General features: G+C 43.0%; 1 protein-coding gene across 4 annotated transcripts in view; it reads right to left on the reverse strand.

The window, feature by feature from the left end:
• Window positions 1–14,638, reverse strand: part of Fbn1 (fibrillin 1) — a 205,892-nt gene that overhangs the window by 37,572 nt on the left and 153,682 nt on the right. For all 4 annotated transcript variants that reach the window (XR_866221.3, XM_006498747.1, NM_007993.2 and 1 more), the window contains exons 33-44: window positions 13,788–13,910; window positions 13,517–13,639; window positions 12,081–12,206; window positions 9,942–10,064; window positions 8,165–8,287; window positions 7,690–7,854; window positions 5,860–5,928; window positions 5,640–5,765; window positions 4,635–4,757; window positions 3,838–3,996; window positions 3,091–3,162; window positions 268–393 (exon numbers count right to left, since the gene is read on the reverse strand). Coding sequence is in view for 3 of the 4 variants with exons in the window: in XM_006498747.1 (XP_006498810.1) it covers window positions 268–393; window positions 3,091–3,162; window positions 3,838–3,996; window positions 4,635–4,757; window positions 5,640–5,765; window positions 5,860–5,928; window positions 7,690–7,854; window positions 8,165–8,287; window positions 9,942–10,064; window positions 12,081–12,206; window positions 13,517–13,639; window positions 13,788–13,910 (1,458 nt within the window). In the remaining variant the exon portion in view is untranslated. The remainder of the gene's footprint in view (window positions 1–267; window positions 394–3,090; window positions 3,163–3,837; window positions 3,997–4,634; window positions 4,758–5,639; window positions 5,766–5,859; window positions 5,929–7,689; window positions 7,855–8,164; window positions 8,288–9,941; window positions 10,065–12,080; window positions 12,207–13,516; window positions 13,640–13,787; window positions 13,911–14,638) is intronic.

The following is a 14,638-nucleotide window of genomic DNA, read 5'->3' on the forward strand; positions in this document are numbered from 1 at the left end:
GAATGAACAGTGTGGCTTTCCCACTGGGAATCCATGAAAAGGAAAAAAGAGAAAACTCATGTGGGTCTCTACCACGTGCTTCTCTTAATCAGTTAATTTTTAAAATGATATTTTTTTGTCAACTCCAGTAGGCTTTCCCACAGTGTATTTTTCTGTTCTGACTCTTGAGCTGGGGTTCCAGTGTTGTAGAATTGTGGGAGAATGTGTCAAGGGTGTTAAGCAGCTTGCGAGTTGCTTCATTTGTAGCTGGGGTACAGTCACACTTACCTTCACAAACCAGTAACTTGTCGTTATAGAAGAATCCCACGGGACACTCACACCGGAAGCTGCCAACCATGTTGATGCACACTCCATTTTCACAGACCCCAGGGATCTCCCGGCATTCATCAATATCTAAAGACAGAGAAGCCCCTTGTGAGCGGCAGTGTGGTCCATGATCCCATGCAGGCTGAGACAGGATTAGAAAGATGGGCACTCATGTGTCTATGTGGAGTCCATATCTTTTGGGTTGAGTTTTATTGCGAAACATCCAATTAGTAAGGTAGGGACCACTTTTGAATCTACAGAACAACATATACACCAGATGAATACGAGCTGACTGAAAATATGGTCTGCTCAGAGGAAGGCTGTTGTAATAGACTGTTTCCTAGGGCCAGAGGGTTGGGCTTGCCTGCTTCTCTTGGATGGCCCCTCTACTTGCTTGCCAGACCATGTCCATTGGGCAGACATGTACAGTATGGGCTACACTCACGAGTGTCTAGCCCTGAGGCTTCTGCCTTTCTACAGAAGCACTTGTTTCCTTACAATCAGGAGGCTCTGCAGGATATTTTCTTGCCTATGATGTAGCTCTGGGCTAAGGTAGGGTTTATAAGATCAGCAGAAACTGCAGAAGAGCACACCCTGAAACAACAACCTGTCTGTCCAAGGCCCATTTCCAAGAGTTTGATTTTGTTTGAAAGCAAACTGATCACCTTAATGGAAAACACAGCTTAGTTTCTGCAAGGGAGATACAGGCGGTGAAACTGGAAAGGGGATCACAGGAGAGAAGGAGCTCAAGGGAGGAGGGAGGTAAGAAAGCAGGAGTGAGGCTGACTGGAGGAGGAAGGGAACTAGCCAAGGGGCAGCGGGGGTGGGGTGTAGGGGAGGGGAAAGGGCAAGAGGCACCATTGTACTTGTGTATGGGAAATGTTATGATAAAGCCCATGGCTTTACATGTTAACCTAAAAAAAAAAAAACAATTAAAAAATCTCTAAGGGTATACTTTCATAACATCACTATTTTGAATACAGGTAATTTTGACTTTTGGCACTAATGTTAAATAGCCATGTGAGGTAAATCACAATTACATTTTATCTGCAAACGAAAATCAATTTAGAATCACTCTTTTAGTATAGAGTAAAGCATGAAACAGGGCCACACACATTTGTTAGTTCTAAATAGAAATGATGTGTTATTACCCAGCTTAGCAAAAACAGACTGAGTCAAATCCCCAGTCACTTCTAGGACAACATGACAAAGGGATATTATTAAATGTTTTCTTTTTCTTTTCCTGTCTTGATTTGATTTCCACTTGGAGACGTTCATATTTTAGGGTGAGATTAATAAACATGCTATATGGTTTTAGTCACACAGGAATGGGCTCTAGATGCCAACAGTTCTAAGACTTTTCAGAGGAAGGCTATAAGCTCAAATAGAATAAGCCTTTATTTTGTCATGACAGAATTTGGTAACACTAAGTACATTGGTGAATACCATGTTTCTAGTTGCCCAGAACTAGAAGCCAAGAAAACTGTGAGTCAGGACTGGGTTCTGGTTCCAGCTCTGGTACTGATTAGCTAGGTGGCCTTGGGTGAGTCCCTTCCCTTTTCTGGGCCTCTGTCTCCTCCACTGGAAAGCAAGGAAGTTGGACGGGGAGGCTGGAGGTCTTCCCAGGTCTGCTGGTGGATGGCGCTAATGCCATTTCAAGTCTTTGCTGATTGCCAACTGTGGGGGCCAGGTCTCGCTGGGTTACATGCCTGGACTGCCCATGGAGACCCATTACCATTAGAGGCCACTTAACTCCCAATCACAGATTCTAGACAGATTAAAAGATGTTTGGGAAGGAGAAAAACAGAGCAGCAAAGGCCAGGTGTTCCATGCCAATGTCATTTAGCAGTTTTTCTTTCCAGACCATGAAGTTTCTTTGGATGTTGACTGGCCTGTGGAGCCGTATGGATTTGGCACTAAGAAAGCCTGCTGATTGCTGGACCAGGCCCTTGTTTTCTTAAACAAGGTCACTGGAAAGGCTGATGTGGATTTCAGTTTTACTTACTAGGAATAAAGCAAGACAAAGCAAGCCGTGGTGTCTGCTACCAGACACAGTCTCAGAGGCTTAGGGGGCATCTAAGGATGGCTATAAATCACACCACAAGGAGGATACTTTGAGACCGCATCAGCTTCCACGGACTTTGGTGGTATTTGCTTCTAAACCACAAGGGCACTGTCTATGCTGGCTAACTTTTGTGCAACGCTCCTCAATCCATGGCACTTCTGAATCTAGTACAAGCTACTACCCCACCACAGGGTCGGCTTAAGCTCCACATGAGACCTCATACTGAAAAGGCTTTTATAGCCATGAAATTCTCTAAGCAAGGGACCCAAAGAGAGGCCAAGAGAGATAGAGTTAATAAGCAAGGGGGCTTTGGTTAACCAATCTTCATAAAAGAACTGAAAAGTCATGTTACACTTAAAAATCAGGTAATTAACATCAAATGCAATGTCAGCTGGCCCTGGCCTCCCTTTGTGGACACCTAGGGCCGGATTCTCTAAGCTTGATGGTTACTTCTTGAAAAGCTTCCCAGACCCCTTAGTCATGAGCAGTAAAGACATCTATCTGTCCGTTGGGTGGTGCTACAAAGGGCTTCACACTGTTTCAAATGAAGACTCACTACTTGAAAACAGCTTGAGGCCTCATTAGCATTCTTTCCTTCTCAGAAAAGGAAAAAGCAAACCAAGGAAAACCATGGTGTGTGTGCACCCCACTTTTAACACAGATGCAGAAGCAGAGGACTCCCCCTAACCATGCTCACGAGGACACAGGCTCCAACTCACCCACGGGTAAACCCGTATAAATGTCAATCACGAAGCCGGGCCTCTGGCTCCCACAGAGGGTAGCAAACTCATCTGCAAGAGTTAAACAAAGACGGCATAAGGGTCAGGAATGAGCGAGAATGCACCCACAGAGGAAAAAACTGACTAAAACATTTATTAAAATGTATCCATTAGAAAACACTGCAGATGTAACATTGCCTGTAACACAGACACTGAAGGAAAATGGCCTTCCAGCTGACAACGAGGGAGAGCCAGGTTTCCCTGTCCTCCACCCTGGTGGCTGTGTCTGACTTTCATGTGGATCCAACTTGCCCACTCAGATCTTTGCAGCTGCGTGGCAAACGATTTTGAACACAGAGCCTTCTCCCTGGCCCAAGACTAGATTTAAATTTTTTTTAAAAAAGTTCATCTATTTATCATATTCACTTCTCTGATGTTTCCAGTGTTTTAATTATGTGGTGGGAACTCTGAAGTAATGCTAGCAATGTTTATTCTTTTGTGACATGTTGAATTTACTGGTCTGGTTACAACTTTGGATATAAATTAGGAAATATACTACTCTTGTCACTTGGTTTTCCAGCAGGAAGGACCAAAGGCAACTGAAAGGTAAATGCTCACCTTGGTAGGTCAAGTTTTCTCTCTGAAACTAAAGAACACACCTTTTCTCTTTTTATTAGGACTCATTTTTCTCTAGCAATTTTTTCTAGCTGATAGATCTACCATGGTAGGCAGGAAGCGAACTGTCACCTGTGCTTGGGATGGGGCACTGTTCACAGGGTTTGTTCCAGGCTCTGCCGATGTTGTAGGAGCAACAGCACATCTTCTTGGTCATGTTGAACAGGAGTTCTCCATCGCAGGTCTGGTTGTCAGCGTAATAGTTTCTGTAGCATAGACTTCTTCTCATGTCTAGAAGAGAGGAGAGCAAAGGACCTGGTGATCCCATGGGATCTCCACAGCCCAGCAGAGCACAATAGGAGACTCAAAAGGCAAGGGTAATCCAGCTATGATAAGAGTAGAAAACTGTCGTGCACCCAACTTCTCAGCTACCCATGCCGCTATAAGTGCCATACAAGCGAGGCACTTGGAGAAAAGGACTCCCGCCGTTCTGTGCCACAGGATGAGGTCATTACGAAGTGCAGCATTAGCAAACTTTACACGGCCCTCCACCCGCTCTCCTCGTAACAATCCTCCACTGCTATTTGGCAGGGAGTCTCTTATTTCTGATTCAGGATATTTTAATGCTGTAGGTCAGTGCTGTAATATAATTGTAAAAAGACACACCTATAAGTCAAACGAAAGAAGTACTATTAAACTGGCATCTTCCAACCTCACATTTTAAAGAACACCCTCAACTGCCCCGTGCCACACACGCAGCGATAAAAATGCCAAATCTACAGGTTACATGAGCATGTTGGAGGCGGGCTGTATCTCACTACAACAGTTCAAAGGAGGCAATCACTCTGCAGAACAGCAAACACCAGTTGTTTGACTGGCCTTTGCAGGCGAGAGCCACGCCCACATGCTTGAGGGACACTCGGACTCACCCATGCAATTATTTCCCCCGTTCACTTGCATGTAGTCTGGAGGACAAATGCAGGTATAGTTGCCAACGGTGTTGTAACAGGTCCCCGGACCACAGATTCCAGGAGTCTCACATTCGTTCACATCTATAATCCAAAGGAGAAAGTGTTACACGACCATGGAAACAGTGTTCTGGAACAGGAGGACATTCTGTGTTAGTGCTAATGTTGACAGCAAGAAGCAAAGCTTCTACCCAGAGGACCTAAAACCCAGATATGAACAGCAGGTCCTCAGCCTGTGGACATCTCTTCTCTAGGTTAAATTTCAAGAAGGTTTTCAAAGCAGCTCATGCCTTCTGATATGAACGCTTAAAAAAAGTCCTCAGTGTTCCCCAAAACACTGAGAGATGGAAATGGGGTAAAATCATAGCTGTCAAATATACCTCAGAAAGATAATGACATAGTTCATATGTTCATAGATATAATCTAGACTGCAGCCAGCAGCAACCGGCAACAAGACAGATCACAGGAATATTTGTTAACCATGAGTCTGAGCGCTAAGTCTTATACACCATAATGTTCAAATAATTCTTATGGAAGAGGTCTCTTCCCTAACTGGTCCTTCGAATCCTGGATGTAGATGGAGTCTCCTCACTCCCTATCCCCTACCACAGTCCTTGGGCTAATTGTCCTCAAATTGAAAAATGGTCCAAAATTCTCCATCTTTAAGAAAGGCAAATGAGGCCATTGGCTATATCATAAAGACAAAGGGAGGCTCTAAGAGATGCTCATCTGAACACACTTGTACAGGTGACAAGCGGCTAAGGACAAGAGGAAACACCTAGAACTACCCTGGACACAGAGAGAGGATGCATGCTAGTCCAGTGAACACGGATTTTTTTGAAGAACATGGTTTAGCTTGTTTGGCCTATGAAGCCATGTTGTTGAGCTCAGTTGGTAACTGGGGGGGCAGGGGAGCTGCTCAGACCTCAGTATTTGAGGTAACATATCTTGCGTGCAATCTCTTACCATCACACACTCGAGTGTCTTCATTCAGGTAGTAACCAGTTGGACAGCGACACTGGAAGCTGCCAAAGGTATTGATGCACTTCCCCCCTTGGCACAGCCCTGGAAGCTCCTGGCACTCATCGATGTCTGTAAGAATGAAAACAACGCATGCCTTCAGGACTTGAATGAAACTGAGGGCATCCAAAAGGTGTTCGTGTTAAGACAAAGGAGAAGCCCTTACCTTCCAATATAACGGTGATGGGATTTGGACGAAAACCTTCTCCTCCAGGGCAAAGAATTTTATACTCAGCTATTGAAACAAGAAGTTCCACGTGAGTTCCTTTGAATCTAGAACTTCTAAAATAATATCTTCAGAAGAAATGCTGACACATATGACTGAAAGTGTTAACTTTCCAGAATCTTCAGCTCTTATTTACCCATTTAAAGCAATCAAACATCTATCTATCTTAGCATGCATGGGCCATTCCCCAAACATAAGGCCACTGCACTGATCTCAGAAACCCACAGCTATTCTGGTCGTGTATTCTTGTAAAATATTTTATTCTCTATTATCTATCACTGCCTATTAAGAAATAATTCTTCTCCATTTTTGTTTCCTGCCAACTTCACTCCATTTTAGTTGTATTTAGTATTCTTTCCTGGGTGTCCCCATCTGCCCTAATAATGACCATCAGCGTGTCTCTAAAGCTCTTTCCAAAGAGTGCAGGAGATTCTTTGCTCTTGTTTTCAACCTTCTGCTATTCTTAATGTTTAGATATTTTTTACTCCTCTGTGTCACACATGTGATGCTAATATCTTGATTTCCCTCCAAGTCTAATTTTTTTCCAGCATCTTATAACTTCTCCATCAAGCAATAAGGATTTACATAATAATTTCTTCCAGTGTTATGCCTCAGAATGCAAATGAAGTGACCCACCCATAATATCATCCTGAAGAGCATGAGACTTGTTCTTTCATGATTATCAAAGCCTTGCTGTGCCTGGCCCTTGCCCTGGCTTTATAAAAGCACGTGGATTCAGATATGTTCAAATTCCCATTCTAGTTTGAAATGATGACTTCTTGCTAATCATTATTATTCTATAAAGCTGAATTCCATATTTCCAAATCCTAATCTGGGTTTGCCCTCTTGATATCAATGGCACTGGGTGTCTTCTTCCTTACTTCTATTTTGCTCCTCCCTCGGGTGTCTTCTTACTTACATCATGTTCTTCTTCAATGCATAGCTCAAAAGTTCGCAAAGTGGTCAGCCCCCACCTTTACCTGTAACTAAACCCTCTCTCTCTCTGAAGAGGAAAGAGAAGCTTGTGCCAGCCAGGCTGTGCTGGGTGAAATATTCTAAGACACTCGTCTGGCCAAGATCACACAACCACCACTCAAAGAGTCCCAACTTGAACCTAGTGTCGATGGATCCTTGATCCATTTTCTGTCAAATGTGACTCCAAGCCTCCTCTTCTTCCTCTGTGGTGAGGCCTGTGCTGAGTTAGAGTTCTTTTGTCTGTGCTCCATTCTACCTAATGGCTGTGCATTCTTAGAGGGCAGAACGCTGGCTTTCTACTCTCAACTTATTTGACAAATATTTCGAGAAGTAAATAAATGACCATCCTCCAAGAAACGAACCAACGTTCATCCCAATATACCCTATAAGCAGCAGGCACTGACTTCGGCCAGACTGGCCACTCCTGGCTTAAATCAAAGTGTACAAGACAAAAGCCCTTTTTTAAAGGAGGTGTGTTCTTTACATCCTTCAAGTTGAATTCTGGAAATCCCATTCACATACACTTGAAAACCTTGCCCTGGAAATAGTGAAGTATTCTAACTTCTTACTAGGACAGAAGACACTTCCTGATGTACATAAACTTTCAGGGCAAGTCAGAGAACCTTTTGGACTCACACATACTGGACTGACAGGATTAATCTGCCTTTCCTATCCTACACATGAAGACAGTAGTGGCTTCACCTTTATGGATCTAGAGAGAACTGGACTGAAACAGAGCAGTAGATATATGTAGTAGTAGTTGTAGTAGTAGTAAGATGGAGGATGTCTACTTACATGTGTTCACAGAAGGACACAGCTCACATGGGGTTCCCCAAGCTTTACCCAGTGAACAACAGCAGGAAGCCTTAGAGACACCAACTCCAATTTCATTGCTGCAGGCTGTATCTCCATTGTCTCCCCGGGGTCGGATATCCAGATAGCAGTTTCCAGAGCGAGTATCTATCATACACAAATAAAAAAGTGTCAGGCAAATTCTTCCTGTTAGAGGGATAAGAGGGGCTAAGAGTCAAACTTGTTTCTCAAAGTATTTTTTTTAAATCTTAATTTAAATGTACTTAAGAAGCTGAAAGTGTCTAAGAATATATATTGATCATTTTCCTTCAGAAAAGAAAGCTCAAAGCATACAATGTGTCTGAGAAATATTTACATTTTTATGCTATTACTTTTGAAAGCATAAGAAATGGAATATTCAGTGATGGTTTTAAAATAACAAACAGTAGGTGTCTGGCGAAACTTTGAAGGATCTTACCGACACAGCCGACACGAGTTGGATTCAGCTCAAAATCCGGAGGACAATCGCATGTGTAACTACCGGGAGTGTTGACACAGTTTCCACTGATGCAGGTGGTGGGATCCAGACACTCATTAACATCTACAGCCAAAAAAAAAAAAATGGGCAGAATTACCCAGCATCCCGCGTGGAATGACATCACCAATGGCAGTAGCAGCTAGTTCAGGGTTCCTAACAAGAACTAATCAATTCCTCCATTATGCCTAGTGATGCAACCTTCCACCTCTGAAAGGCACCTCCCCAGCAGGGAACTGTGTCATATAGCCTTTGCTCCAACCCCCACCCCTGAACACGTTTACCCTTTGAATTTGTCATCAGAATAAAATGTAACTTTGAAGCTAAGAAAGATATTCCAGGCCAGGTAACTAATGGCAAAACATTGTTTTGACCTTGGTCAACCAAAATTTCAGATATAGGTTTATAAGAACAATTTAATATGTGTGGCATGCTATTTTGTCAAATTAGAGTAAGATGCCCCACAGAACACTTGGGAGCAGATGGTCTCTGCTGTCTTTTCTGCACACACATGTGGGAGGCTTAGTGTTTCTTCAAGCTCATAAAGAGTCCCTCCCTGCCCAGATGCTGGGCTCAACAGTTATTTCTCTTTTGGCATCCATTCCAAAACGATGTACAACATTCCAGAGGTTTAGGACATGGATTTTTTGACAAATTCTAACCCTGTACAACCCTCTACTCTATTTTTAATGCTTAAGAAATACCCCAAACTAGATAAATGGCTTTGGAGTAGCCAGCCTAGGGAATTGGGATGCTTGTCCTGGGGTGTTCCCTATGGTCTGAAAATGCCGATATCCTCCAGGATGAGACCTACTTTCTCTGTATCTTGAGTAGGAGGGTGGTCTAAGAGAGAAACTTGCCATGACTGTCAGCCTTTTCTTGGTGCCAAAGAGAGCTATGTGGCAGTCTGCTGGGAGCTATAATTTTTCTAATTTTTTTTCTTGTGTTCCCTGGGAGTCCTTTTCGCTACAAAAAATAGACTCCTGTATTAAATGGAACTAAGAAGATGGGTCAGTGGGGCAAAATATTTGCAAACATGAGGGCACAACTTGAGATCTTCTGCACCCATATAATCCTAGGAGTAGGAGGAAGGAGAAACAGGAAGATCTCAGAACTCTTGCCAGCCAACCCAGCCAATCAGTGAGCTCCAGGTTCAAGGAAACACCGAGTCTCAGCAAATGAAGTGAACAGCAGCAGAGGAAGACACTAGAAACTTGACTCTTGGCCTCTACATACATTAGCACAGACACCTAACATCTACTTGTACCCCCAACCACTGCCACACACAAAATAAATGCACGGGCAGCCCCTATGTATCAAGCACTCTGATACTCAGGTCAGAACCTGAGCATGGATGGAAAGGTGTGGGTACTGCATCGGAAGGGTACAAGGAGCAAACTGGAGGTTCCAGGGCAGGGCCTTTGAAAGGAGGTTCTGAGGATGTATTTAAGCAGAGAAGGAAATGGAAGGAAGCCATACAGCTAGAGCACCCCAGAAACTTCTCTCTGGAGCGACAAGCTCAAGCCCAAACACACAGACATGTCCCCTGCCTTTGTATACTCACCTCTCCTCAGTTCCAGGCCTGAGAAATGAACCCTTGACTCTTAATGCCTTACTCTTCCTTTGCTTTCCTCTGTAGCTTGTGTGATCCTGGTGATGCCCAAGCAACAGCATCCCTAGGGATACCTGGGAGCCCATCTTAACATCCGTGATACCTTACCTGTGCAGTTTCCACCACTTCGGTCCAGTTCATAGCCAATCTCACACTCGCAACGGAAGAGGCCCGGGAGGTTGTGGCAAGTTCCAAAGACACAGATGTTTGGAAGGGAGCACTCATCGATATCTTGGGGAAGGATTACAAAAAGAGACAATTTTATTTTATTTTATTAAATTTCTACTGAATAAGCCACCCAATAAAATTAGGCAATGGATATCAGCATTAAGAAAATTCAGTATGCCTGACATCAACGTAGGCAGCTTCTTAGACTTTCAGGGGATTTGTCTGTACACAGAAGCCTTGCTAGTGACAGGCTCTGTTTCCTGGGGCCCATCACATGCTAAGCCATAGGCTGGACATTTTCTAGGCGGCCATCAATCTTCTTTGTGGTATTTGATATAGGTTTACCTTACTGTTGTAATCAGGAGCCAAACAGAACAAGATAGGCTAAACTCTTGTGTTGCTCTTATCTGTATATTCTCCAATTTTGGTGGAGAACTAACATTTTTAGATCCTTTGGGAGCAGCTTTAAAGTTCACTAATATCTTCTGTCCTAGTTCTACGATGCATGCCTGCTGAGGTCCACAAGAGACCTACACACCGCAGAGCGAAGTGTTCTGCTTGTGTGATGAATAGACACGTTTTATTTTCAGACTGGAGACTGCTTTAACTAGGCATGACCACTCTGTCGGTGATAGTTTATACTAAGAACAAACAAACAAACAAAACCTTCCTGTAAATTTTAAGAGAAGCAACATTTGCCCCATGACTGTCACCATAGGTGACACAGTACCTGTTTCCCCTGGGTTTAGGGTACAGAAGCAAACAAGGCACTAGGCTCATGAGCAAGGCCTCAGAAGTTTTGCGTCAGTGCTGCATTTCTAACATGAACAGGATAAAGGACCCCCAAGGGCTCCATAAGTGAGGAAAATACAGAAATGAGTATGTAGGGCATAGCGGAAGAGGAGTCTGAGTTCATATCCATTTAATAAGGAACTGCTATTGGCTAATGCACAAATTGGGGCCTTGCCTCAACTTCTGTCAGCCCTCATCATTTGTTTATCTCTCCTGAAATCATCTCAGCTCACTGAAATCCCCAATTACTTTCAATGAAGACAGTGTACTTAGAGTTGACAAGTGTGAGTAAGGAGAAGAATCTGGTGTTTCCTAACTGGATCCATCCTGAGTCACCGGGTTCCCAGGACGCTTCCTGTCTGACCAGTACTTCCCAGAAAGACAGAACTTGAAGCTGAGAGACCAAAGCAAGTGGAACCATTCCAGGGAATTCTCCTCCAGGGACATGGCAAATCCCGCTCTGTGTCTACATGTGTGAGATATTTAGAGAATGTTCTAAGATATACTTAGGACGTTACTCCACACAAGGAGCAAACTCTCTGCGGCTATTATCTGGAATCCTTGACTTCTAGAAACCAAAGCCTGGCAGAAATTAACAGCCGTGCTTCTGTATTTATAGACAACCCTCAAACAGAGCACCAGGGGATCTGTCCTTTGAGATCCCCCGCCCTCCAGAAGTAGGAGTAACCGAATTGCATTAGATGAAGTATACATGGTCACTTGTTGTCTCTTTTGTCCTATGGTGTAACAGTGCAAATCACTTGGCCCAGATTTTCTCTGCATAAACAGGAGTGGTCTGCCTAAAGGTATTGTAACCTTATACTAGTTCCTTGTCCTGGTGTGACAAAATTCCCCCAACAGTAGCAAAGTCAAGAGTGTTTCTTTTAGATCATGCATGCTCCCGGCAGGAAAGCCCTGCCAGGCTGCAGCAGGAACATGAGGCAGCTTTATGTATTATGTCCACAGTTGGGAAGCAGACAATGGTGAATGCTAACGTTCAGCTTGGTTTCTCTTATTTTATCGAATCCAGGAGCTGAGCATATAATAAGGTGCTATGCAGAGTTAGGATGACTCTAGTTCAGTTAACCTAATTTAGATGCTCCCTCAAGGCACGCCTGGAGGCTTGACTCTAGGTGTTTCTAGATCCTCTGTAGTTGACAATACCATCATACAGCTCTGCCAACTTAACCAACGCTTAAATGTGAAGACAAGACACACTTCAGGTTTAAAGTAGGAAAAATCCAGTGATGTGTGAACAACCAAGTCTCACGGCTTCCCCATGCTTACCTTCACAGGCCTTCCCGTCAGCACTGGGCACGAAGCCCATGTCGCATTCACAGCGGTACCCGCCAGGGGCGTTGAGGCACTGGCCATTGCCACAGAGGTTCAGGTTCTCGGAGCACTCGTCGAGGTCTGCAGACAGAAACACAGGCTATGCTTTTGCAGTCAAGCGATTTCCAATGCCCCAGGTGCTGTAATTTTTCTAACTGCCAAGTCCATCTGCACTGCATCATAATCCCCGTTTGATAAATTTAAACCCACTGGTTTTCTTTTTGGCCAATATTGAATATGCAGCAGTATTTGGGTACAGATTCAGAACTCTGAATGCTAAATCGCTTCTAGTGCTGCAATGTGAATATTAAGTCAAACTCATTATTCAGACAGATCTTTTCACCCACAGAGGGGACATGTTTGAGACCTGAAAGAACATGTCACAGAGTGTGCCCATATCTCAGGCTTCACGCTCAGCTCAAAGAGGTAACAGAGGAAATGGAGCACTAAGTCACAAACATTAAATTCTGAGCATATGAAGCACTGATGCCTAATGAGTGTAATTCAAATATTTTTTCCATGGGAATAAGGACAGCTTATTATTAATTTCATAATGCCAGAGAGAAATTAGTGCTTGTTGATTCATTTAATTAATTTAGGTCGATGATCCAAGTCACATGGGTGACTTAAAAGCATGGGTGACGTAGTCATACTACTTTATGGCCAATGTCCTTGACACAAGAAGTACTGTCTTTGTGGATATGCACGTGCACAATGCAGTCGCATAGCCATGCAATCATACATATTTAAGTTCCCATTGCAAGTTTAGGCTTATTCTGTGACTTTTAGTTAGAAGTAGGAAGACAGATAATTTTGTGAGTATATCATAAAGTGAGAGAAAGCCTTACAGAGCAGTTCTGAACTGTTGTTCTGCTAATACAGTGATGGGAATGATGTGGTGAGAGCCTGTATTGTTTCCTCATACAGAACACCACATTGCTGGCCTTATGTATCTTCCTAGAGCAAGCTTATCCTTGGGTTGGTTAGGGATGGCAAGGCAGCAGTGAGAAACAGGTATGGATACACAAAGGAGAACACATATAAAAGGTGACATGACCTGCTTTAGAATAGTGATGCCATTATATGAATTGACATATGTGCATACAAATGTATATGAGTAGATGTATGTATGTACATGTATATATAAATATATATATATGTGTGTGTGTGTGTGTGTGTGTGTGTGTGTGTGTGTGTGTTGGCTTTTGAGGTCTCTCTCCTTGGTGACTTGCCTCCAAGGTTTTAGATTCCACGGGAATCTAAATTCAGATAAGTAATATTTTCTGTTACTTGACCGGCATGCCCCAGTCTTCAAGAAGAATTGTTGGTCTGATATGGGTTAGTGTGCTTTTCCAACAAGAGTTACATGGCTGTTTCCAAAGTAAGCCTACCTGTACAGGTGAAGCCATCCCCTGTATAGCCATCCTTACAGAGACAGCGATATGACCCCATGGTGTTCTTGCAGTCCGCGTGTTGGCTGCACATGTGGGTTCCATTAGAGCATTCATCCAGATCTTAAAGAACAAAGTTTAAATCATTATCAACATCATGATATTTACATTGAGTAACGTAAAAATTATATTTTACTTTCTAAAATGAATACTTTCGTGTTTCTGATCCATGTAGCTCATGAATAAAACTTGTGCTATTTTTCCAGTTTACCTGTGCACTTAATGCCGTCTCCAATCCAGCCGGGACTGCAGCTGCACTTGAAGCTCCCGGCTGTATTTGTGCATACAGCATGTCTGCCACAGTTGTGTGCTCCGATCTCACATTCATTGATATCTGAAAAGTAACCAGTGCTTTAGGAAAATGTTTGGCACAAAAGCTTTAGGGGAGGGGGGGACTTTTTAATGACCTAGAAATATTCAAATACTCATCCTCACTATGGCGTAACAGAAAACTTAGTATCCACACAGATGCTAAGCTCCCTACTGAACAGTTTTGCCTTTTAATTTCCAAAGGCAGAATGACATGGTCATTGCATTTGTGGTTGGTTGTGCCTATCCTCCTCTGTAAGTCTAATGTGAGCACCCAGCCACATCTCAGAAGAGTGACCCCCTCTCCACCTGACAAAGTGAGTCACCCAAAACCCTTCATGGTTATGTTTTATTGGTAATATATTTATTTAGACAACTTTATAGGTAATATGCATTTATCACATCTTCATATGCAAATAAATGTGTTGACATATCAGAAAACTTTGGAATGATATAAGGTATTTTTATTCTTAAATTTAAATTATTTCTGTTTCATTATGTTTTACTTTTAGAAGATTCTTATTTTAGGTATTATCATCTCAAACACACGCAGAATATGTTGCTTAAGGCACTACAGCAGTCACTCCTCTCTGGCCTCCTAAGAGTCCGCAGCATACTGTAGTCTTGAATATTTCATGTAAAACTCAAGTCAACCTAGAGAGAACTCTCATCAGAATTAAGAAACTCAAGATTAGGTCAAGTTAGTAAAAGATCAAAAGCAATTTCAAAATTCTCCATTCTTAGGAACAAGAA

Source organism: Mus musculus, chromosome 2 (assembly GCF_000001635.26).
Source record: "Mus musculus strain C57BL/6J chromosome 2, GRCm38.p6 C57BL/6J".
Taxonomy (NCBI): domain Eukaryota; kingdom Metazoa; phylum Chordata; class Mammalia; order Rodentia; family Muridae; genus Mus; species Mus musculus.